Raw genomic sequence first — 24,823 nt, forward strand, 5'->3', positions numbered from 1 at the left:
GTAGTTTACTGGACTGACTAAAAACATACCTGATAACTACTCGTCAGAATACTATAACTTGATCCTCTCTCTCACACCATAAAGCACCTGTGGCAAATACTACAGGAGAGCTGTGTGTTGCCACCCTCTCTTTCTTCAGTTCAGTGGCCTTATATGTGGGTGCTTACATAGTCTGAATATATTTAGGTTAAGGCAAGTTGAATAGCTCCCTGATCTAACACAATGGGAACTACCACTATGCATTGACATCCACTTTAAATCCTTGTATGAGTGCGTACGTCCCTGAGCAGTGCTATTTCAACACTCTGGCCAGGCTTTTGAGCGGGAGCGGGGGTCACTATGAGGCGTTCTTCAATGGCATCACTGGCTATCTTTAGCCCATCAACACGGCTGGTTTCTCAACCTTCAGGACCGCCGCCCGGTTTTCAGTCCTTGTCCCCCCCCCCCCATGACTATCTCCAGCTCGGGAATGATGGTATCCCGTTAACGTGTCTGATGACCAAGCCTCCGGAGGAATGCCACAGCGATCACTCTCACACACACACACACACACACACACACACACACACACACACACACACACATGTTATATGACAGGAATTAAGCTTGGGAAGAAGGCCACCCTCTTACCAAAACAGATAACTACAAATCTAGACTCATCCTGGAGATATGGGCAGGGATTCTGAATATTATGGCTGACATATGTCTGCAAAACTGATGAGTGATGAGAACTGAAGAGTTTTAACCATTCATTTGAACCATTAATTAAACTGTTTACTTCCACCCTCTAATCTGTCCTTGTCTGAAGCAAGCATCTTTAATGTCACAAAGCTCTGCATTTACAATCTCACCTTCTCTGAAACCTTTATGGTAAATTCCTGGTTACAGCTGATCAGTGAGCTCCATCAAGCTATACTCATTCAGAGCCCACTGAACACATTTGAGAGATTCTGTAAATGCCGTGCTAAATTTGGCTTCAGCATCAACAAACATCATCTTAACTTTCAAGTATGAGCTGCCATTCTCCCGTCAGCCGTAACTGACCGGGCGTTACATAATTTGATTGCGTGAAAATGTGCTCCGTGAACAAAAATCTGTCATCATTCCACTGTGACATATCTGTCCAAAATAATTTGAACATTATGTAATCCCACATTACGTAATCCCACATATTGACTTTATCACCTTTATCCTCACAGTCATTTGTGCAGAAAATTTGCTGTCGGGAAAGGAATACTTTCACTCTGCTTTCACGCCACACTTACATTTACATTTAGCAGACGCTTTTATCCAAAGCGACTTACATATGTGCGACTTACAATGTATACACATTTTTTACATTTACACTGATGGCACACTGCACATCAGGAGCAATTAGGGGTTCAGTGTCTTGCTCAAGGACACTTCGACAGGGAATCGAACTAGCAACCTTCTGATTACTAAACGACTTCTCTACCACTGTACCACTGTCGCCCCCACTTAAAATACACCTCAGTGTCTTCTGCGTGCACCGTGCCCTTCACTTTAGCAGAGCGTGCCGCTAGCTGAAGCTAGCCCTCCACAGCACAGGACAGGCAGATCCCATGACCCACAGCCAACAGCTGTTGTGTAAAATAAATACAGGGAGTTGGAAATAAACACACACGTGCACGCACACACACACACACACACACACACACACACACACACACACACACACACACACACACACACACACACACACACACACACACACACACACACACACACACACACACCTCACTGATGGAATCTGGACCAGCTAGACATGGTGTATGCCAAAGCTCCAGCACACATGGTACTCCTGCGCTCTCGAAACAAGGTGTCACGCATCGACAAATTATGTCATGTTGCCGCCGGTGTCAAGGCTTTCCTGTGTTATGACTGAATTGCAAGGCTTCAGTGCATTTGACAGTAAGCGCCCAGTCCCGCTGTGAGCTCCCTCCCATCATAGCTAGATAACGTAGCATTTCGGGATTACTTGTGGCAGGTTACAAAGGTCGAGGATTAAGTTTCATAAGAAATGAAGGCAAGCCAAGATTATGGAGTGGGGACATCCTACCTTCATCATAAGCGATCAGACAATTCAACTTTGAGCAATGACGACAGAGTGGAATAACTTGAGCTGTTTCTTCATATCAGTATAACACATATTGTAATGGTATCATACAGAAAGATGTCTGAGCCCTAGAAATCCATACATATTAATAAAAAGGATCATGCACTACAGTAACTTAATGTTTTGCCTCAAGACAACAACTAGTCCTGTCACTCTACAAAGTGACACAGACCCAACAGCCACTAGATCCACTCAAAGAGACATCTACCCTCAAAGATGTCCACTAATGCCCCTCTAGATGCCCCCCCCCCCCACTGACACCCCCGCCGTACACACCACACCCCTCTCCTACCTGTCTCACAACACCCCCGTCCACACAACACCCCTCTCCTACCTGTCTTTTGCCCAGTTTCTCTTCCCAGCTCTCTCACTGAGCTCTCGTCTCCAGCGTCAGTGTCTTAAATCTGTGGCGTTCCACTCGTCCGCTCGTCCACTCGTTCACTCGTTCACTCGTTCACTCTTAGTCCTCTCCCCCCCCAGTGTACAGGCAGACTAACCCCAGGCTGGGCTCTCACTTAGCTGGGACACCTAAACAAGTGCCATGACATCCACGGGGGGAGGCGGTCAGTGAGCCAATTGGTCGAGCCGCCGGGGGATGCCCCATATACGGTGTGCCGAGAGGTGGGGTAGGAGACGAGGAGTGGGGGGCAGAAGGTGGGGCAGGAGCCGAGGAGCGGAGGGCAGAAGGGAGGGTTTGGAAAAGCCCAGACTTGGACTGGACTAGTGTCTCTGTGTTTGAGTAAGTGTATAAGAGAGAGAGGATACACACACACGCTCTCACTCTGTCTCGCATACACACACACGACCTCTCTCTCTCTCTCTCTCTCGCAACCACACACAAACTCTCTCTCTCTCCATCTCTCTCTCTCGCTCTCTCTCTCACACACACAAACAAAAACAAAACAAAAACAGCTCTATATACATGCCTCAGCAATTCAACAAGTAGCGGTTTACTGAAGTCTCCAGCCATTGTTTCCCTCCTCTGCTGACTCAGAGTAGTGACAGCTGAATGCCAAAAGAAAAAGATAAAAATGGATAAAAACAGAGACAAACCTCAGCTGCAGACCCTCTGAATGACCCAGACGAATGCCTTCACGGGGGCTATTTTTAGTCCAAAGAGACCAAAAATTTGCAAATAGGCTTGCGGTGTTATTTTTGGAGAAAAATCATGAGGCACTTCTGGACACCAGCAGCTGTTGTTTTTAAGCCTAACACCTGTATAGTTTTTTTTCTTCTTCTGCACACACGCCACTGCGTTCCCGAACCCGTCTCATCTCCAGGGCGTGTTCGATCAGGTTCCACGGGGTGTGGGAAGGGGGATGGGCACGGTTCCCGGTTGGGTGGGGGTCGGTGGGGTAGGGGTGAGTTGCGGGGGTGGGGGCGGATGAAACCCAAAGCTCCTGGGGTTGTGCCCAACGTGCCGATGTCTGTCCTGTTCCTGATCACAGGGTACTGGACTGCAGGTGGCAGCGCCAAGCCATGGCCAGTGCTGCAAATGGAATTCCAGATCTCGTCCAGGCCGGAGTGCTTGTGTGCGTCCGCTGCCAGGTGTTTGCGTTGTGCTTATTCTGCCCATCTGCCTGCCATGCACACAAAAAGTGGGATTTAACCGGGAAGGCAATAGAAGGCGAGCTGGAACCCACCCTGGAAAGTGGGTGACGGGGCAGTTTAGGTGAGGCCGGGGGGTGGCGTGAGGTTAGATGAGGTTAGGTGGGAGAGGGCGAGGGGGGGGGTTGCTGGACGGTTTGGCAAACATGGGGGTGTCCCAGCGGGCAGAGCAACCCCCTGTCGTCAGCAGATAATCAGGCCAGGAAACTAATGCAGAGGGTAGGACTGGGTTGGGCAACACGCGAAGGAGGGAGGAGGTCCTTGCCTCGTGACACCTTTAAAATTCTGAGCTGAGCAGCAACACCCCAAAAGTAATTTCAAATGGCACAGGACATGATGTTGAATTACTTATACAAGTACCCGAGGAACTTCGGAAGAATGTCAGCCTTGTCACTCTCTTGTCTCTTGTACCTAAAGAAAGAGCAAGTAGCGCTTTAACCATGCCAGATCTTCATCTGCCTTGTCTATTCAGCTTCACCCCCAAAGACAGAAAAAAAGACAATTCTAAACCCACTCATTGTGGCTGCAGTGCGCTAGAGATGCTAGGACCAAAACAATCATACTGTCCAGCCATTGTGTTTATGAACACCTGCTGAAGAGAAATGACAGATCAAAGCAAGTAAAGTGATCCACTGAAAATACTGTAGCGAAAGGGGACAAAAACAGGTGAGGTGAGGAACTTGGAGCCTCATCCTTCCTGTTCTCGTCCCAGTAGTTGAACCTGTGCTTGGGAAGGTAACAGACCACTGAAGATACGCCACAGGAGGGCCATCCTTGTGATAAGGGGTGCACTACATCCACCGTCAACCCAAACCATCTCCCATCCGTTTCCCTCCGATTCTTCACCTTACTCATCAGTGTGTGTTTGTAGTCAAAACAAGAACACCAAGAGGAGAGCAAGAGGAAGAGAGAGGGAGAGGGAGAGGGGAAGGGAGGGAGAGAGAGAGAGGGAGAGAGGGAGGGAGAGAGAGAGAAAGAGAGAGAGAGGAAGAGAAAGAGAGAGAGAGAGGGAGGGAGAGAGAGAGAGAAACAGAGAGGGAGGGAGAAAAAGAGAGAGAGGAAGAGAAAGAGAGAGAGAGAGGATGTTGAGAAACAGGCGATAAGTTACATGAAGAGAAAAGGACACAGAGAGATAGAGACAACAAATGTGTGTGTGTTTGTGTTTCTGTTTGTGTGTGTGTGTGTGTGTGTGAGAGAGAGAGAAACAAAAAGAGAGGCAGAGAGAGAGACAGAGAAAGTGAAGCGAGAGAGAGCAGGAGTAAGATGAATGATAGACCTCTTATGGTGGACGTCACCAAGGGTGGGACAGGTGCTACCTAATGAAGACATGTGTGAGAAATCTCCTCAAGTTCCCCACAAGACCACACTCATCCCTGAACACAACAGTGTGGTGATACTAGACATAGCACATGTCTGAAACAAACACACATACTCACCAACACTACAGAGCAAACAGGGCATGTGTTGCAAGAGATTAAATCTGAACCTGAAATATGCTAATTGATGCAGTCTGTTATCAAAGGGCAAGCTTTGTTGCCATGTCTGGTAAATTAAAACACTTCACACCTCTGTAAAGGCATGATATTAAATGCCATTGCAATTCAAACCAAATAACAGCCTTCCTTTCAGGCTTGGTGAGATATATACCACACAAACTCCTGTATTCGTTGAATAACAAAAGCTGTTTAGAGCTAGAGACCTATTATGTACAATTATGACATTTTATTTTGATGGGACACCTGTCATTCCCACAAAGGAATACTAGTAAGCATCATTAAGCACGTGTTCAGCGACACACAAGATGGTCCTTCAACCCAATGAAATAATTGTCAATGAAATATTATAATCTTCAAATTGAATTCAAAATTTTAAGGTCCATGAAAAAAAATAACAGCTATTTAGAAAATATTTAACAAACCTGAAACAAAATGGTCAACTATGTCTAACCTCACCTACCTGTCAACTAATGCCTAACCTGACACATAACTTAACTATACCCTTAACCCCAAATCTTAGTCTATATCTATTCTTCATTGGAAGCAGGTGGTATGATAAAATAAAGACCATGAAAGTAAAATGTGACCCTCCATTGGTGTGTCCCCCCCCCCCTAAGTTCTCCACAAACCTGCACTGGAGGAAGGTGTCCAGGTGACTCTGAATATCCCACGCAGGCAGTCACACATGGTCTTGTGTGGACTCAGGACACACACACACACACTCACACACGACACACAGAGCACACCTCAGGATGACGACAAAGAACAACAGAAACAGAACGACAACGGAAGAGAGTTGGGGTGGGGAATAAAGGAGTCAAGACAGATGCCTGCGAAAAATCAAAACAAGATGGACAGGCTCTCTCGTAAGTCAACCCCTTCTGTCAAAGGAGTGGTAGCGGACCAGCTACCAGCTAGCATGTGGGGAGAGAGAGAGGGTCTCGGGTTTAGAAAAAAGGGCAGAGAGAGAGAGAGAGAGAGAGAGAGAGAGAGAATGAGAGAAAGAGGAGGGAACAGAACAAGATAGGGATGGAGGGAGAGAAACAGAGGGAGAGAGAGAGAGAGAGAAAGAGAGAGAGAGAGAGGGCAAGAGAGAGGGGCGACAGAAGGGAGACAGGATAGAATGCTGTATTAGCTCAACCTACGCGTCAGCAGTTTGGGGCCTCCGCACTAAAGCCCGTCCTTTGTCCTGCGGGTGGACAGCTTTAGCGCCGGGGCAGCAGGGCCTTGTTATGGGGGCTTAGGGCGCGCTGGCCGGCAGACCGCCTGGCCGACCCAGCGCAGACTCGGCCACAATGTCATCAAAAGAAGAAAAACACATTTGCTCACGGCCACCCCCGTCACAAACACAGCAACAAGGGGGTGCGGGGACCCGGAGCAACAGCGGTGACATGGTTCAACAGCTCCATGTCCATGTCCATGTGGCTCATCAGCCCGTTGAATCGCCATGTGTTCAGAAGTGGTGCGCAAACGAATGGTGACAACAAAAAAATGTACATGCTAAGTGAGGAGATGGAGTTTTAGTCATACTTCAAAGACAGAGACCGACCAATCAGAGACCATACATTGTAAAGAGATTGATGTTGTATAGCCATAATGTATAGTTGTATAGGTTTGACAGCACATCCACCTGTCTGTAGTACTTCTGTGGGAGCAAGAAGTGAAACCTAGCACATCGCCACCACACAGTTGTTAAGGCCTTTGTGAGCAGGCCCTGACAGTTCGGTCGGGTCGGGCCACACTTAAATCATACAGGTGTGAGGTTGGTGGAGTGGGGAGGGGGTGCAAGCAAGGCAAAGCCCTTCTCCAAAAACCCACTCTATGAGGGCAGAGATCTCTCACTAATGGGGACCTGGTGCCAGCTTGAGTAGTGATTAAGACCAGAGACAGCACATAGTTAGGACTCGACTGTTTGTTTCCAGTCACACAGAGAGAGTTGGCATTGGGTGTCTCACTGGCTGACTGACTGCAGGAAAGTGAGAGGCTGACAGTTGACATTTACTGAACGTCTAGTCTGATTCTCCAGATGCACCTGCTGAGGGACATTAGAAGCAATATCTGTGTATGATTGGGTAACAATTAGCAGAACACTTTGACATGATTTGGATCTACATATTCGCACAGAAAACAAGAGAAAGGAAGGAATAGTTTGATTACCCCACTTGTAGGTGTAGAAAGTTTGCTCACACCTTAAGATCACTTTTCCCAAAAATGGGGTTTAGGGGCAAGTTCTGTTATTAAGAACTGGGTTAAAACTTTGAGACTTTCCACCTTCTATTGTCTGTTGCTATGAGCTCAATCCAATATTGATGGGTTATTTAAAGAAACATTACTAACGAAATTAGCTGTTGCTCAGCCACCGTGAGACTGTTTGTAACCAAACTGAGCCGGAGCGCTGTAATGTATTCCTGGATAACTCAATTAGCCGTTGAAATGTCAGGGAAAACGGTGTAATTTAATGTGAAAGTCTGTCACACCAGAGGAAGACACACAAGGAAGAGACTCGGGTGAAGTAGATGATTTATTTCAAACCACCAGAGGACAGTTTGCCATAACACAGGGAAAGGACTCACTGAGGAGCAACAATATGTCAAGCAACTCCTCCTCACAACAACATGACAGCCATAGGAGAGGTGAAAGACACGGAATGTACCGGCTTGAGAGATTCTTTGATTCTATCATTAATAGTAATTGATTTAATTTCTCAAACTGAAGGCAATTCTGTCCAAGATGGTCATTTAAAATGAGCTCAATGTTGTGTTTTGTCCACGTATGCCTGTGGTGCACATCTGTAGTGAGTCAGTGTCTGTATAAGTGAAGGCTGTCTTCTGCAATGGGTTAGGGTTATGGTGCACATCTGTAGTGAAGTGAAGAGGATGTGCTGATCAGTGTCTGTATAAGTGAAGGCTGTCTTCTGCAATGGCCCATAGATCTTGCCGATCTGGCTCAGATTGACGCTTGTGAAGAGGATGTGCTGATCTCTGACACCAGGCGTTGTCCTCTTTTATCAGTCATTTCTTCAGAGAACAAAGTAAGTCTTGATGCCTTTGAAATAACCACAGAGGTGTTCAAAACAGAATAAAACATGGTTGGTTAAATCTTTACTGAAATAGCTGCAGCTTGAACAACAAGAAAAAACAAACATAGACTTGAACGTACGCAGCAGACAGTGGCTGATATCAATCAAATCTCATTACCACATTACAAGCAATTTGGGAGAGAGTACCAACCCAATCCCACCCACTCTCTTACTCTCCCGTGGGTGAGGTGCGTACATGCAGACAGACACACGCACAAACACACACACACCACACTATGGGGCCTGGTTTGAGGGCGGTAACATGGGCTGCAAACCAGAAACCAGGTTGCATCCTTATCACTGCCCTCATCACGAGGCCCCTCAGGTGTTGTAGTGGAGACCCCAAAACCCCAGGACCAGGTCCGTGAGGAACAGAGGGGACATCCACCGAACTGCTGTCCGCACCCTCGTCACCAAACCTACCCACTGCCAGGGCAGGCTGGTAATTAAAGTGCAGTTTAAAGTGAGACACATCCAAACAAACACGGGCAAAAACAAAGTCCTTAAAACTCTGTATAGTATTTCTATAATGATCTTTATTGTTCCTGAGTCCATGCAACAGCCATGAATGTTTTTGTAAAACCTTCAGGAGTCTTAAGTAGAATATTTAGGACTTTGTAGGACACACACACACACACACACACACAGACACAGACACAGACACACACACGAACAGGCACAACTTATACCTCCGAGCTGAAGACATAGTGGGAAGTTCCACTCATCGGTTGTGTGTTTGCTTAGTGTAAACACAGCGATCATAATTTCCTCCATCTCAGACTGACATGAGGCTGGAACAGGCTGTCACTACCATACTGATGCTGCTGTGCTGTGGAAGAGGCACACGGTTACCAAAAATAACCTAAACAATTACAAAGTTCCAAATCACCACAACAAACTGTATCCATCACAACACACACTACACTCCATAACAGTCATCAGAGGTCTTAAAGAAAAAAGAGTTCAGTGCAAACTATGACAATGAAAGAGAAGCTTTAAATGCTCTTAAACAGCGTCAGATTTTTCTCTACATTTGGCAAAGCAATTACATACAGTATTATAATTAATTACAGACCTATTCATTAGTAACAGTGTGTTGCCTAGATGACCCTTTACATAACAGCTGGTCAATGTCGCTACTGGCTTCAGAAAAAAATACAAACTTTTGGCAGATTCGTTGACTTTTTTGTTATCATTACTTAACTTGTATGACATATGTTGACTCTATGCTTGTATGATAAGGTTGTACGTAAGATAATTAATTTTCCATCAAGGATTCATGATTCCATAGCCTACTAAGAATGCTTTTTCACTGGTATACTCACTTCCTGTTACATCATCTTGGCCTGGCATGGCATTATGTTCATGCCATCAGGGGTTACAGGGCAGAGAGGGGAGTATGGCATGCTCCTCTAAACTACTCTGCCCTAAACTCAGGACATCCTGGTCCTGACAGGGGCTTCCGCTCAGGCCCACCCTTTGGTGTGGACGGCCACTGACCACCATCACAATCACGATCCCCCTGGGCGGGCAGGGCGTCACCTCCAGTCTTTCCACATGAAGCGTATGAGGGCTGGGTGCTGCTACATTGCATTCACCCCCACAGAAGAAGAAAGAGGAGGCAGAAGTGAATGTTGAGACCACAGACACTTGGTTGTTATGATTTTAATTCAACTAGGCTTAAATGCCTGTAGTTTTGATAGGACTGATTATTGTATTTCACTGACATCATTGTATTATTATTATTATTATTATTATTATTATTAAGCAAACGGAATGCTTATGAAGAGCTATAAACGTTACAACAGATCAACAAAATGTAGCTCAAATCTAGTCTAAGTATAGTAGCTTAGCAGTATAAGAGGAATCCCACAACTGAAGGGACAGAGAATAAAAGAAAAAACGGAAGGAAAGAAGCAGCGTTTCTACTTCGCTCTCCTCCTCCTGGACCAGGCAGTAATATCGCCCCCTTGTGTTGAGTACTCGCTACAGTAACAAAGGATTATTATGTCTTATTGCTACCTCGAGGCAACATTAAACAGTTCAAGACACAGGACACAAAAAGCTCTGTTAAACTAGGATGTTTGAGTGTATCAGACAGTTACTGATTTACATTTTTTTAAGGAAGCCTATTTTAAAGAAAATAAATGTCTATGACATTACTGAATTAAACAATTTGACCTTAGAACACTCGAAGAGATGTGTATTGATTACATAACCTTCTTACCGAGATGTAATCTATTGTTCACAGTCTTACTCGGCCTATTGAACTAGATACTGTAACAGCAACATTTTAACGTTTCACTATATGACATTAAAAGCAAAACGTTTGACTACCACCCCACCCTACCCCTTCGGGGAAAAAACTGTATTACAGTTACAACCGTAATGGCACTGTTAAAATAATTTGTTACAACTAAACTAATATGTTTCTTCTGTTGCCTATTTAACAGGGATGTGTAAATTTGGCTGACACACGCCGTTATCTAAAATAAGCATCAGTAATATGTCGGTAATTACCGTGCACGAAACTAAAAAGAACTGTTATGATAGGCCTATAAGCTTTTCTAATAGGAACAAATCAATTGACAAGGACATTGTTAAGAAATAAACATATCTGATTTCCCATAAAGAGTTCTGATTTAAAATGCAAAATCTACGACAAGTTCCCCTGTAACTGGGTAATTCCATGGGTAAAAAAGGTCAAACTAGCCGATTATAGCTTGAATAAACTAAGCAACAATTGGTGTTGAAAAATTACCGGAAAGGATGCTGATTTAAAAACAAACGCTACAAATATCAGAATTATGTGGATAACACCAAAAGGAAACTTTCGGTGAGAACTCAAGTTCATTCGACAAAGGAACCGCTATAATACATATGAGAAAATAAGAACATTACCTACGCTCTCTCTAACCATAAACAATATGCAATTTATCAGTGCATCGCCTAATCAGTCTGTAAGGTATACCGTTGCAAATATATTTGTAAATGTATCCTAAAACTAAAGTAACACAGTGTTCCATAGACCTACTTACCGCCATCTTTCGCTTCTTCTGGAAGCTCTGTCTGCGTGGCTCGCCCCTCCTCTAGCCAGCTGGGGCGTAATACAAAAGACAATTGGCGGGCACAACGGACTGGAATCGCCTTTTTTGGATGTGGTGCTGAAAATAACTGGCTATAATTAGTCTAGGCTATAGTTTCATTTAAAGACACGTTGTAAAGGCATAGACAAAGACACGAAATATACGCTCTGTGTAACCTACAACATGAAATATATTGTGGATGATATTATATTGGTATTGAACATAGAGACGATAACCTATTATTGTAGCCTATTACAGTCATCAAGAGCATACATCTGTGTTTTCTGTATTTATTTCACTTATGACGGGCTAATATTACCTGTCCGGTACGGAACATGTAATGTTTTTTATATTAAAGTTGCTCCTCCTAGATTGCTCCGATACATTTTGACAAAGAACCCATGATGGAACGCTGATAATTGTTACATCTAGCGTTCTTCTAATATGGAACAATTCTGTGATGTTTATTATTGAATGAATCTTGCTTAGACTACATGTTTACGACTGTCTCACAAAAATGTCAGACATTTATTCTGAAACTGAGGTTTACCACGTTTTGGACATTGTTGGAAGAGGAACATTTGGTAAAGTGGCAAAATGTTGGAGGGGAAGTGACGGGGAATTGGTTGCGGTAAAAATTATGAACACCGATGTTCACAAAAGTCGTGTAATTAAGAATGAATTGAAACTTATAGCCGTCCTTTCCACTGTAAATTTAGAAAGGAGTCACATCGTAAAATTCTTTGAGGCTTTTCCTGGAGATGGTTCTCATTACCTGGTATTTGAGCTGTTGGAGAAGAATCTGTATCAGCTTCAAAAAGAGAATGGATTTAAACCATTAGCCACTCGCAATATTCGGACGATTACTTATCAAGTACTTAGAGCTCTTGCTAAACTAAAGGAGTTAGCAATCATTCACGCTGATCTAAAACCAGAGAATGTCATGATCGTGGATCAGTTTCGCCATCCCTTCCGTGTCAAGGTGATCGACTTTGGTTCAGCAAGTCTTTTCAACGAAGTCCGTTTTGTAAGAGAGCCATACATCCAGTCAAGGTATATGCCTTAAGTGATTTAGCTACTGAGCTTAATAGTTTGAGGTTTTTTTTAATAAGTTAAGATATACACAGTTAATTTTGTGACAAGACTGTGTAAGTTTAATTCTTGTGTCCAACCAGATTCTACCGATCACCAGAAATACTTCTTGGACTTCCATTCTGTGAAAAGGTGGATATGTGGTCCCTTGGCTGTATAATAGCAGAGCTTTTTCTTGGCTGGCCTCTTTACCCTGGAGAGTCAGAATATGACCAAGTGCGCTACATTTGTGAAACCCAGGGAATTCCACGCACCCATCTCCTCAATTCAGCTTGTAAGGTCCATCAATTTTTCAACCTCATGAATAACAGCCGTGGAGCACCTAAATGGCAGCTAAAGTCACCTGGTTCACTTGCCAAAGGTGGAGTCGCCCAGTCCAAGCAGACAGAGGGTTCTACTGAGCGACGGAAGTACATCTTCAGCTCTCTTGATGAACTTGAGACTGTAGACATTCCTCAAACAGATGAGGGATTTCGTAATGAGGAGATAGCTGCGGATATTGTGGACCGACACTGCATGGTGGAACTCCTGAAGCGAACGCTGACCTTGGACTCGCACCAGAGGATCAACCCCAGCTCAGCTCTGCGCCATCACTTCGTCACCATGCACCACTTACGTGCTGCACAGGAGTACAAGCACTACTACGAAATGTCTCGTAGGTGTCTGCAGGAGGCAGTGACCCCAACCAGAACCTCTGGTGGAGATGGAGCAAGATCACACCGTCTCCAAACAGAGATACAGCCCCAACCTCACCCGAGGAGTGCTTACCAGCCTCAACGCACTGCAGGGAAACAGGAACATCAGTTCCACAGTGGGAGCTGTCAGGCAGCCTTTGCTGGAAAGTTTGTTGCTAACAACTGCGTTGCAACTTCCGCAGTACACAGCCAGCACAATCTGGTCTACAACCAAGTCCGCAAGACCACACAGCAGTTGGACGATCTGTGCATCGTGGATGAGCAGGACATTGGAATCTCTGACACAGTCTCGTCAGAGGAGTCTGGTCAAGCCTATCAAACTCCTGATGGAGAGGTCACCGACCAGGACAAATGCCCAGCACCTAACAAGAGCACAGATGAAGAAGAGGGTGCTGCAGGTTACTCTTTTTTAACTGGGACTCCCAGGGAAAGATCTCTGGGCGAGTCCATATTGTCATACATCAGTAACTTCTGTGGGAATCAGCCAACAGTTAAGCCTCCTCAGACTGATGACGCCACTCCTGGGCCTTGCAGACCACAGGATACGGATTGTCAAGAGGGATCCCTGAATCAGCTGTTGGTGCTGTCCTCTCAAGACCCCATGTGTGAGCAGGATGCGATCCCACCACAGGACTTCCTGGCAGAAGCCCAGGACTTTTTACTTGAAGATATGGTCACCCAGGACATTCTAACCCAAGTTCTTACTCAGAGTATTGCAGAAGGCCAAGATGGTGATGAGCAAATGCCCCAAGACATGGTGAACGATCAGGGTGTGAACTCAGGAGCTGCCTATCCTACATTCAGGCCCCAAGCTGTACAGGCTGGTGGTGAATATGTCCTCCAGGTAAGGCAGCACAAAATAGCATGTTAGTTATTTCTGTCATTTCAGCCTAGACCATTCATAAAAATAATGTCATTGGTGCTTAGCTTTGTAATTAGTTACCCAGATGTCTGAATAACAATTTCAGTCGCAAATAATAACAAACTTGTCCACACCTGGAACACTGGAAATACAGCAAAAGGAAATAGAGGTAAAATCAACAGCCCAGTGTTTTTAAATGTCTTGGTAACCTTTCTATTACATTTGTTTACCTATTTGTCATGTTTGAAGTTACATAGTACATTGCATATTTAAATCTCAATACGTATGGACATTATTAGTATTCATTTCTTATATTAATTACTAATATTAATTCGACCCATTATCTTATCATTAGTGCTTCACTCTACCACTTGAACATTCTCCATTTCATCTAATTTCCAGTACGTCCCATATGAGGCCGAGGCCCAACCGTACCAGTGGCCCGTTCCCAGCTGGATGTCCGACGCACAGAAGCCTCCCTTCCGTACCTATGGTCCGTCTGCCTGCAATGGACAGAGCTCACACGACTACCTGCACTACTGAGGGTCGCAACGATGCTGCACGTACTCAAACACAAGGACAGACTAAAGACACCCCCCCTCTGCCTTGGGTTCCCCCTTTTGGCTATGCTGCCACAGCTTTGCACAAGATTAAGTGGATGCTCTGCCTGTCCTCATCCGGCATGGATGCACTTGGCTATTTGCGGTTTATAATGATGGTAAAGATTTATGAAAGTTGGTGTTATGGAATGTATGTGCATTTATTAAACAATATATATATGTATGAGGTTATTTGCCAAAACTGATGTTTTGAAGAAGTGCAAGACTGTTCTAAATAATATAAATAATAATAATAATAATAATAATAATAATAATAATAATTTCAACAGACTCATTTATTTCAAATATAAAACTGTGATCACTCCAACAGGTTTGTTACAGAATTGAGTTTGGTAAAAATGAACAAATGTCAGACTCAAGATTCAGATTCAATATTCAAATAACAAGAAAAAACCCTAAAATATTGTTTTTAAATACCCATAGTGAGTTTTTGGCCAAAAAAAGAAGAAAAAACTAGAGTAACAGCTGTGATCCATTATTCTGACTTATCTCCAATGTGGAAGCTAAAGAACTTTTTTCGGTTGATGAATCTGATTAACCAAACCCACAAAACATGCAATTAAAACAGCCCACACCCTGTTTACAAGTTTCCTGAGATTAAATCAATGATTTGCCATCGACCAAGTATCTGGATCAATCACGTAAGAGAAAGTGTCCATGTCCATTTCAGAGGTTTGGATGTTTGAAGCGTTAAGCGTTACGTCCATGCCAAAAAGGTAATACCGAAGGTTTTGCAAATATTACAATATATTCCAGTTGATGCATCAGAAAACACTGTTTGTTGTAGAGATACCAATGAGTGGATTTGTAAAATCTATGTACCTTAACCTTCTTAGGAAAACCAAATTGTGCATAATAAAAAAGGTTACTCGGTTCATGCTTTTAAAAAAAAAAAAAAAATCATGTTCAAAAATATTTATCCCAATACAATACAGGGCCTCCGTATGACTTGGTATACATCTGTGCCACAATCGCAAATCCGAAGTCCAGTATATTCTTATTAGTGCATTCATCATAGAAAATTGCTATAGCCCACAGAGTTGTACCATTCAGCTATCAAAGATATGTAAAGATTGTCCACAAGCCCAAACTGTGCGGCAGGAAGCCATGGCATGTCAAGCAGAAACAGAGGAAGGAGGAAAAGAAGGAGGAAGGAGGGGAAACCCCTGACCCCTGACCCCGCTAGTATTCTCAGCTAATCATAGTCTACACGTGACGCATGGACCTGCTTCACTAGCAGATTAGCTTTAGTGGCATAGTGGATTTTTGTGGAGAAGGTTAACCAACTCCGCTTTTCAACTTGGACACATCAGTGTCCTAACCGGGATTATCCAGCATAGTATTCACTTCTGTTCTCCCAACCCACAGAACAGAACGGAACAGAACAGAACAGAACAGAACAGAACAGAACAGAACAGAACAGAACAGAACAAAGCAAGGGTGGACATATTCACGGCACAGGTTGACCTCCAAGGGCAACATTAGGGTACCAAATGCTATCGCCACAACCCAGCGCAATCAAAAACATTTGGCAACAGTATCACATGATTGGATTCCCTATTAAGACAACATAGACGATGCTGGTTCTTAGAAGTCGTGTGTTAAAAGAAAAAAAAAAAAAAAAAGATTTAAAAATAACTCCCTTTTGGAATCAATCAGGCCAAGTGTAGAGCTGCCTTGTGTGGCTTGGAAAGCCTGATGAGTGAGGAGGGGAGAGAGGGCAGCGTTAGGCACTGTGGCACAAGTCTGTCCGGTCCGCGGTGCCGTGGCTCAGCAGGGTACTGTATGGGGACTCCCAGTCCCTTTCGAACACAGCCTGGAGCTGCTGCTGGACAGACTGCTCCTCCGACTGGGACTGGGCCTGGGTCTGATTCACCACCAGCGCTGATCCGGCTGTGTTCACGAAGTAGTCCCCGGACCAGTTAGAGGTTCCTGCGCAACCAGGGCGACATTTAAAACATTCATTTGTATTAAGTAAATGCTGGACAATGTTATTTGGGCTAGTATTGCCAGGATGGTATCATTTTGTTGAATATTAAAGTACAATGCAATACACTTGACAATCTGTAAAATTACTTTTATGCATCAACATATTTCTTTAATTACTTTTACAGATTAACAGTACAAATACTGTACATACCAATGTAAGCCACCTTATCAGTGACCATGTACTTGTTGTGATTGACTCTGGCATAGGGAATCTGTTTCTGCTTTGGAGTGGCAGGAACATTGAAGATTTTCTGTAAGACAGATCAAGGCGATAATGAATGTACAGTGAAGACAGTTAATACACATCCATAAAAGTTGTGAAGTAAGTCAGTTTATGTATAAAGCACATTTAAAAACAAACCTAAGCTAACCAAGGTGCTGTGAATGTCCAAGTAAAGACACTAAACACCTGACGGTCATGGAAGAAACGAAAGAAAGAAAGAAAGAACAAACAAAGAGAAAGACAGAAAATAAACAGAAAGAGAGGTCTTCACCTGTGTGCTGGGTGTGTGTGCAGGTTACTCACCACCTGGATGTCCAGGCTCTTGTTGGGGTCCTGCACGGAGGCGAGGGAGCGCAGGAAGGGGAACATGATGGGGGAGGTGCTGCCCCAGCAGCTGATCAGGAGGCGCACGCGCACCTTACGCTCGTACGCCGCGCGACGCAGCTGCGTGTCGATGTCCGCCCAGTAGCTGAGGGTCAGGAGAGAACAGGGGTCAAAGGTTAGCTACTGTCGGCTCGTCCAGAGGAGGTCTGAAATGTTGTTATACCATCACCAGCTGACAAGTGCGGTCGCATTAGCTGACAACTTTCTATGGGATGGAATTGAAGTTATAGGAGGCATATCAAACATCGTGAAATATCAAAGGATTGATCGTTATCGTGCCACAGCTCTGCCGTGTGACTTTTCCCCCAGTTTTCAGAAGATTAAACTGTTAATCCAAATGCTTTCTACTACATACACCCTCAAGTAGGGTTATTTGGGAAACACCAAGAAGAAATCACTTTGGGGTTAAAGGTCACACCGGGGGTCTCTCACCGTTTGGGGTGGGAGAACTCCATGGTGGGCAGGTAGTTCATGACGGCGATGTAGACGAACTGCTGCGCGTCGCCGATGACACTGAGGATGGAGACCAGGTCCTGAGTCCTGCCCTCTGGACAGAAGGAGGGTGGGGAACTCTGCAACACAAACACAGAGACAGTAAGGGTATATGCCTATACCAGCAAAGAAGCTATGAGAGATTTAATTAGCTATTTTTGCTAAAAGAAATACCTGTGTTAGAACTCTGCAACACCAACACAGTTTGAACACAATAACACTTTGAACACAGCTATTTATTTAGCAAAAATAGCTAATTGGCCGTCTGAGCTCAGAGCAAGACGCTAAGAGCACAGCCTATATGCCTGTATCAGTGAGGAAGTTATGAGAGATTTAATTAGTTATTGTTGTGGCATAAATATAATCGATCTATGCTTTGAACTGAATTCTTAGCCTCCATCTTGCTCCACTGCATGCTTTTAGCTCTTCGACAGAACACAACATGGCTCTTGCTCAAGTTTGCTTTGCAGGGGTATTTACAAGCTATCTGCACATATACATTATAGCAGCACTACTGGACTTATTGAATTCATATTGAATTTAAATATGAATTCAAAACATTTGATTGTCTCTGGCGTCCCCTACCGAGAAGTAGACGAGCGAATCTGTCCCGCTGAGCTGCAGCTCCATGGGCGTGTCTTTGTTGTAGGCGGTGTTGTAGTCACTGGGCCACGGAGAGGGGATGCTCTCCGTCTCACCCAGGTACCAGTACGCCTCAAAGATCTTGCCCAGGTCTTCTGCCAAACAGCCACAGTCGTACACCACTGCACCCAACTCCTTCACCTGCTCACACAGCAGTCACACAGGGAGAGGGATTATGAAAACACAACAATGTTAGTAGAAGCCCAAATAAGGCCTTGACACAGACAACACAGGCCTTGTCAACAACTTTAGAAGGATTCCTTTTAGTCGTCATCGTATCATCATCATTGTGGCATCCAAGCAGGGTAAAGCTGGGGCCAATTCATATGTTATCAGCTATGTAAAAAAAAAAAAAAAGTTTCATGGTGAAGAAATTGCTTGTTTTTGGTCCAGCTACAGACTGCAGCCTGTTTTATTTTCTGATCTGAGCTAATGACACACTTCAGATGGCCGACTTAAAAACCTCTCTGCACAAGGACTTCCCACTCAAGGTGATCAGTTTGACGCTTACCTGCGTAAGGGATCTCCAGTCCATGTTAGCGCTACCGATGTAGATATGCTTCTTATCCACCACCCAGAACTTAGTGTGCAACACGCCTGTGGTCAGCTCTTTCATGTTCACAGTCCGCACCTGGGCACCTGGGAATCAGAAGCCATTTTCACAGGGCACGCAGGGTATTGTAGGCAGTCGGTACGGACCTTTTTGTAGTTCTCTTCAATGTGGTGCTTGACATAAATGTATGAACAGTAACTTTCCAGAACATCCCACAATTCTGGAGTCACATTTAGAGGATCTGAATCTGAAACTCTTACTGGCTTTTACAGGTACTGAGATTATTCATGAGAATATTCTGGTTATTCATTCTAAGAACTCCACAACAAGCAGGAAGTAATGTGTGGTATGACAGATGTAGTTTAAAAAAAAAAACAATTCAAATACAGAAGTTGTGCAGGAATGTAATACTGGAAATGGTTCACAAACAACTGGACCTGGGATAATCGGTTCCCTTTACCTGAGCTGATGAGGAACTCAAGGTTCCCCTTCGGTTGAGATGTGGGAGTATTGACGGCGATACGGACCGGCAGAGTACCAGATAGCTTACCCAGCTCCTCTAGGATGTCCTCACCCTGGGGAAGAAGTCAACACCAGATGAATAATAATAACAGCCTCTTAGTAAAGTTATTGTGTTTTTTTTTTTTATTGTTTGGATAATGGCAAAAAAACAACCACATCCCCCTTTGAGCTGAGAGAGCACACCCATGTGTATTGAAATTGTAGAACTGAAAACAATCCGTTCCTTGACAAGGAAACAAAAAATATGACCAGTGAAGTCACAGACAAATCAAGAACCCTTTACCCTACACTATCATAGTGCCATTTAGGGCGAAATGGTTACATAGGCTTTACCGAGGTTCTTTGGATGTTTGTTGCTACAATACTGGCATTTTCATGAGAAAACCAAGCTGGCAAAAAAACCAAAAAAAAACCAATAGTATCCAAATTTTGGTTGACCCAATTAAACAGCCAGCACTCCTTCAGAGGGAGTTCACACTCTCACCGGCTTGGCTGAGGGCTCCTTGGTTCTGGTGTCGTTGTTGGTCATGGTCCAGTAGAAGGAGGCGATGTCCAGGCTGCTCTGAGCCCCTTGGATCAGGCGGAGCCAGGTGTCGTAGATGGAGGGGTGCGTCACACTAGAGTTGAACTCCAGCCCCTCTGGGATGCTCTCCACCAAAGAGATCCTACAGCCAAGAGCAAAGACCAACCGCTGCATCACTACATGACACGCCAAACAGCTGCATGACCAACCACTGCATCACTACATGACACGCCAAACAGCTGCATGTGTCCACCACTGCACAGGTGACTGCCTGCCTGCCTGCCTGAATGACCAACCATCAAGACCAGAAGTCTCCACGTCCCGGGCAAAGTGCATCCCTGAGAAAGCAGAACCAATAAAAAGAGGCAGGAACTGCTGTGCACCTGCCGTGGTTGATCTTGCGGTGGACGTGGCATTCAGTCAGTCACCACATTTCTGACGGGTTAGTCAATATTCCACAGGTCACAACACTGACATCCTGAAATCTATGCTCATACTGTTTCCACACAGCCAGTGGTGGAATGGAAGCCACTAGTTTAACTACATTTTAATCTAGCCACATTTATTAATGCTTTCAAAAACACTTTTGTTCAGCAACACACACCACCTTTCTGCCTGTGAGTCGTTTATCATTACAGTGACATGTCTTAACTCACAGAAATAATAACTTCAGCCCTTTAGGTGCATCTCGGCAATGTCACATAACTTCAAACATAAAATGAGTCACGCTGTGCCTGCACTGAATCGCACTCAGTGATTGATGTGTGTTCGACAATGCGTAGGTGGTGGGCAAGAAGCATCTCATTTACACGCCATCTTATAAACCACCCAAACATGAACCACGCACATATCAAAACCCATGTTGTGCATCAACCCAGGGACTGAAGAAAAACTGAGACACTGCCTCTGCGATTCTCCTTTTTCATCTTTTCTTGTCGGCCATCTTACCTGCACGGGTCGGAGCAGGAGCGAGGCAGGACGAGCCTGGGCCTTGTAGTTTCTGTGGAGGGGGGCAGACTAGGCACCAGCAGGGCCTGGATGAAGAGGAGGGCCAGCAGCACCGTGGTCAGGCTGGTGAAGAGCAGGAGGCACCTGAAATACTGAGCACATAGGAAGGGAGGGAGGAAGGAAGGAAGGAGGAGGAGAGGAAGAGAGATAGAAGTGAAGTGTAGTAAGTCATGTGTAAAAGTGTAGAAGTGTAATGATGGTAAAAAGATAAACAGAGAGAGAAAGACAGAGATGGAGGGGAGGAGAGCGAGAGAGAGAGAGTGAGCAATAGAGAGAGAGGTCATATAAATATTAAACCAGTGGTTCTCTTTTGCTGCTGGGAAACCAAGAAGTTCACTAAATCTCTGAAGGTTTCCGAGACACGTCATAGTGACATGAACCCTTTCCCGACATGGCTAAGGACTTCCCTTTAAAAGTCCTGTTTCTCAAAAAGCTTTCTGCACTACAAAATAACTTCTCCAACCAAAAGCTTACACTTTACACATACAATTTATGATAACAGTACTAGCCTGAACCTCTCTTGCTAGGATTGTTTATGACTGTGGCCTTAAGATATAAAAAAATAAATTACAACAAGAAATACAAAAATTACCGTCTGTGACTTAGCGAGTCCCTCTCCCCTGACCGACTCCACATCGGACATCTTTGGGAAGAACCAGGAAGAAAAAGTGAAAATAGAAACTGAATGACCAGATGTTGAGTACAACAAAAAACCTCAATCTCAAAAAACTTCAAGGAATCATGTGGCACAGAGCAACTCATCATTTCAGATGTGAATCCTCGTGGGTGTACAAAGTAGATGCAAAGCCTTAACCCACTGAAAGAGGTTGCATGTGTTGTGTCAGGAGTACAGTCCAGCTTTTCCGAATAGTTTACCTTCTCATATGCAACATCGGAGCTCATCCTTGTGGTCGTGACTAGCAGTCCATAAGACCTTCACATCAGAGAGTAGCAGCTCTGAAACAGAGGAGGAGGACAGAGCTCTCAGGGTGAGGTTCAGCACGTTAGGAGCACCTTTCTGCGTGTTTCTGTGTGTTCTGTCAGTTTGAACAGCACCTTACATGCAACTCCAGCTGTCTGTAGTGTCCCTATGCATTTGTGTGTGTGTGTGTGTGACCATGGTCGCCCTACGCGAGCCTGATATTTTTATAGTCATGGGGGGCGTGGCCTCTCTATAATGGGGAACATACTGGCAGGCAGCAGGTCCTCTGCAGACATAGAGGGACTGGTGGCCGTGCCTTTCTCTCTCTACAACACACACACTCACTCTCTCTCTCCAACACACACACTCTCTCTCTCTCTCTCCAACACACACTCTCTCTCTCTCTCCAACACACACACTCTCTCTCTCCAACTCACTCTCTCTCCAACTCACTCTCTCTCCAACTCACTCTCTCTGTCTGCATCTCTCTCTCCAACTCACTCTCTGTCTGTGTATCTCTCTCTCCAACTCACTCTCTCTGTCTGTATCTCTCTCTCCAACTCACACTCTCTGTCTATTTCCCTCTGTGTCTGTCTCTCTCCCTTTCAAACTCACTCTCTGTCTGTCTGTCTGTCTGTCTGTCTCTCCCTTTCAAACTCTCTCTCTCACTGTCTGTCTCTCCCTTTCAAACTCACTCTCTGTCTGTCTGTCTGTCTGTCTGTCTCTCCCTTTCAAACTCAGTGTCTCGATCACACTCTCTCTCTGTCTGTCTCTTTCTCTCAAACACACTCCTTCAGTCTCTCCCTCTATTATTCATTTCAATTCTAAGTAATTTCATTAGCATTCCGTTTATGACTAATACGGTTGTCCAAGCCAATACTCAGAATTATATAACAGTTTAGACTTTAATTATTAATATAATGTACCAGCAATGAACAATTAGAAACAAAAACATCATCTCTCTCTTTCTCTATCCCCCTTTCTATTCCTGTTCTACTTGTTTCGTCTCCGTGTTGTGGTTCCTGATGTGACGTTGGGTCAAGGGGAAACACATCACATGAGTCACATCAAGTGATCCAAAAAGACACAGCGAATCTGATCTCGTGCTGAGCCTTCCGGAGAGAGTGCTGAATAGTAGAATACGTCTGCTACATAGACCAGCATGTTCTATTTAGCAATTATGTCTTTCTTTTCCAATCCTTTCAAACACAATCAACATCAAATAGTCACAAATAATATGAGTAACAAATAATAATTGTAAGGCTTTCAGAAAAGCTCAGTAGTTACTATTTAGAATCCTTTGTAGGAACTATGCTGTGGCCTTGGTGCCAGTGGAACGAGGTCCAGCACAATAACAGCGGAATTTTTTTAAAGGACAAATGCTCTATTTAGAGAGGCAAATTCAATTGTGGGAGCTTGAATTCATGTGCTGCACTTTGCACAAAAACACGCCAGTCTATGGGCAACCTTTCTTTCTGTAAACACAAAGCCAGTTATCAAACAGAAATAAAGGACAAATAAAGTAGCCTATTTTTAGTTTGTGTTTGTGTGTGTGTGTGTGTGTGTGTGTGTGTGTGTGTGTGTGTGTGTGTGTGTGTGTGTGACAGAAGTAGAGAGAAAGAGTGGGTTCAAAACCAACAACTTCAGACTACCCTTTGGAGAGCATTCAAAGCCAAATGCTTGGTTTGGATTAAATGAACAGAAAATAAAAACAAAACGTGACAGAGCCTGCAGTCACTGATTTTCCTCATTGCATTCGATTCTAGCCCACTGCATCAAATCCATACCACTTGACTACTGATGACACGTCTGTGTGTCATATTGGATAACATCAAATAGAGAATACCGGTACATTTATATTTATATATTAGGCTTAGTGGGCCTAGGCCTACAGTCTTTCAATTACGGCTACAACAAACAGCGTTAAATGCTGGCTTACTGAAACATATGGTTGCTGGTGCTTCGTTTAAGGAGTCCTACTTAAAGTGTGCGGACAACGCATTGTGTAGACTTACAACAAAGGTTAATGGTGGAATTGACTTTGCAGTCTGAACAGGTAGAGTCGTGCGGTAAAGAAGCATTAACCTAGTTATCCATGTCTCTCACTAAACTAATTAGAATGCTGGCTTGGCTGATTAAAAAGAACGATATTGGAAAAACCGCAGTGGCTTGTTTGTTTGTTTGTTTCAAGCAAAACAGACCAAAACAATGGCAAAAACTATATTGGAGAGCACGTTTCAAAGACAAATGACAACATACCTAGAAGGAGCGTTGCAGTCAGATCTCAGCTGGTTATTAACCAACTGTTTGAAATGTAGATCTACGTTTTTCGAGCGGCTTCGTTTCCACTTCAGCTGCACTAAAAGCTTGGTGTTTGGCAAGAGTTCCTTCTACGGCTACGCCGGGCAGCTTGGTCATGTGATTACGCTTGCTCGTGCGACCTATGGGAGCGCAGGACGCATCTGACGCACACTGCTTTCAACCATTTCAACAGAAAGGCCTCTGTGACTGTCGGCCTGCTGAAAGGAGTAGCCTACAGTGTGATAATTTGGCCAGCAGAGGGCGCCATAGGATAGTCTATTCTGAACAGAGACAGGGAGTCGACTATGCCGCTCAGAATCACATTAGCCAAGGGATTTCTAGTCATTAGCCCAACCTATGCTGGGTCGATATAAGTTAGTGAAAACCAGCTTTAGTAGGCCTACTTCAAAACAAAAGTTATATGTAGGTTTCAGCAGACACCGAATGTATGCTACAATACGTAAGTAGGCAAAGAATATAGACAACCTAGGCTATACTGAAAAGTGAATTCAATGGCAACTCAGTAGCCCGTTTCTTTTCGGAGCATTTAACGGTAGGATGTATTTTAGAATCATCAAACCACACCTTG

General features: G+C 44.3%; 3 protein-coding genes and 1 long non-coding RNA gene across 5 annotated transcripts in view; 1 reads left to right on the plus strand and 3 right to left on the minus strand.

Annotated features, from left to right (window-relative positions):
* prx (periaxin) overlaps positions 1 to 2,674 on the minus strand; it is a 31,448-nt gene extending 28,774 nt beyond the window's left edge. Inside the window, exon 1 of the mRNA XM_042708633.1 lies at positions 2,472 to 2,674. The gene's annotated coding sequence lies outside the window, so the exon portion shown is untranslated. The remainder of the gene's footprint in view (positions 1 to 2,471) is intronic.
* Positions 2,675 to 7,744: 5,070 nt separating this feature from the next.
* Positions 7,745 to 11,402, minus strand: LOC116221861. 2 transcript variants are annotated; one of them, XR_006152586.1, is made up of 4 exons: positions 11,359 to 11,389; positions 9,646 to 9,903; positions 9,010 to 9,149; positions 7,745 to 8,286 (listed from the first exon to the last, which is right to left on the minus strand). It is a non-coding gene; the product is annotated as an uncharacterized LOC116221861 (long non-coding RNA). The 2 variants fall into 2 exon arrangements; XR_004164327.2 differs by having other exon boundaries at positions 9,646 to 11,402.
* Positions 11,403 to 11,869: 467 nt separating this feature from the next.
* LOC105909684 (homeodomain-interacting protein kinase 4) lies at positions 11,870 to 14,849 on the plus strand. Its single transcript, XM_031572903.2, has 4 exons — positions 11,870 to 12,459; positions 12,582 to 13,157; positions 13,212 to 14,037; positions 14,458 to 14,849. The coding sequence occupies exons 1-4, from the start codon at positions 11,924 to 11,926 to the stop codon at positions 14,596 to 14,598; spliced, it is 2,079 nt and encodes a 692-aa protein (XP_031428763.1). The 5' UTR covers positions 11,870 to 11,923; the 3' UTR covers positions 14,599 to 14,849.
* An 83-nt stretch (positions 14,850 to 14,932) lies between these two features.
* Positions 14,933 to 24,358, minus strand: pld3 (phospholipase D family, member 3). Its single transcript, XM_012838402.3, has 12 exons — positions 24,193 to 24,358; positions 21,888 to 21,968; positions 21,604 to 21,654; positions 20,952 to 21,103; positions 19,965 to 20,145; positions 19,419 to 19,533; positions 18,917 to 19,044; positions 18,349 to 18,546; positions 17,704 to 17,843; positions 17,191 to 17,356; positions 16,816 to 16,915; positions 14,933 to 16,607 (listed from the first exon to the last, which is right to left on the minus strand). The coding sequence occupies exons 2-12, from the start codon at positions 21,912 to 21,914 to the stop codon at positions 16,402 to 16,404; spliced, it is 1,464 nt and encodes a 487-aa protein (XP_012693856.2). The 5' UTR covers positions 21,915 to 21,968; positions 24,193 to 24,358; the 3' UTR covers positions 14,933 to 16,401.
* Between the last annotated feature and the right edge of the window lie 465 nt (positions 24,359 to 24,823).

This window comes from Clupea harengus, chromosome 9 (assembly GCF_900700415.2).
Source record: "Clupea harengus chromosome 9, Ch_v2.0.2, whole genome shotgun sequence".
Lineage (NCBI taxonomy): Eukaryota > Metazoa > Chordata > Actinopteri > Clupeiformes > Clupeidae > Clupea > Clupea harengus.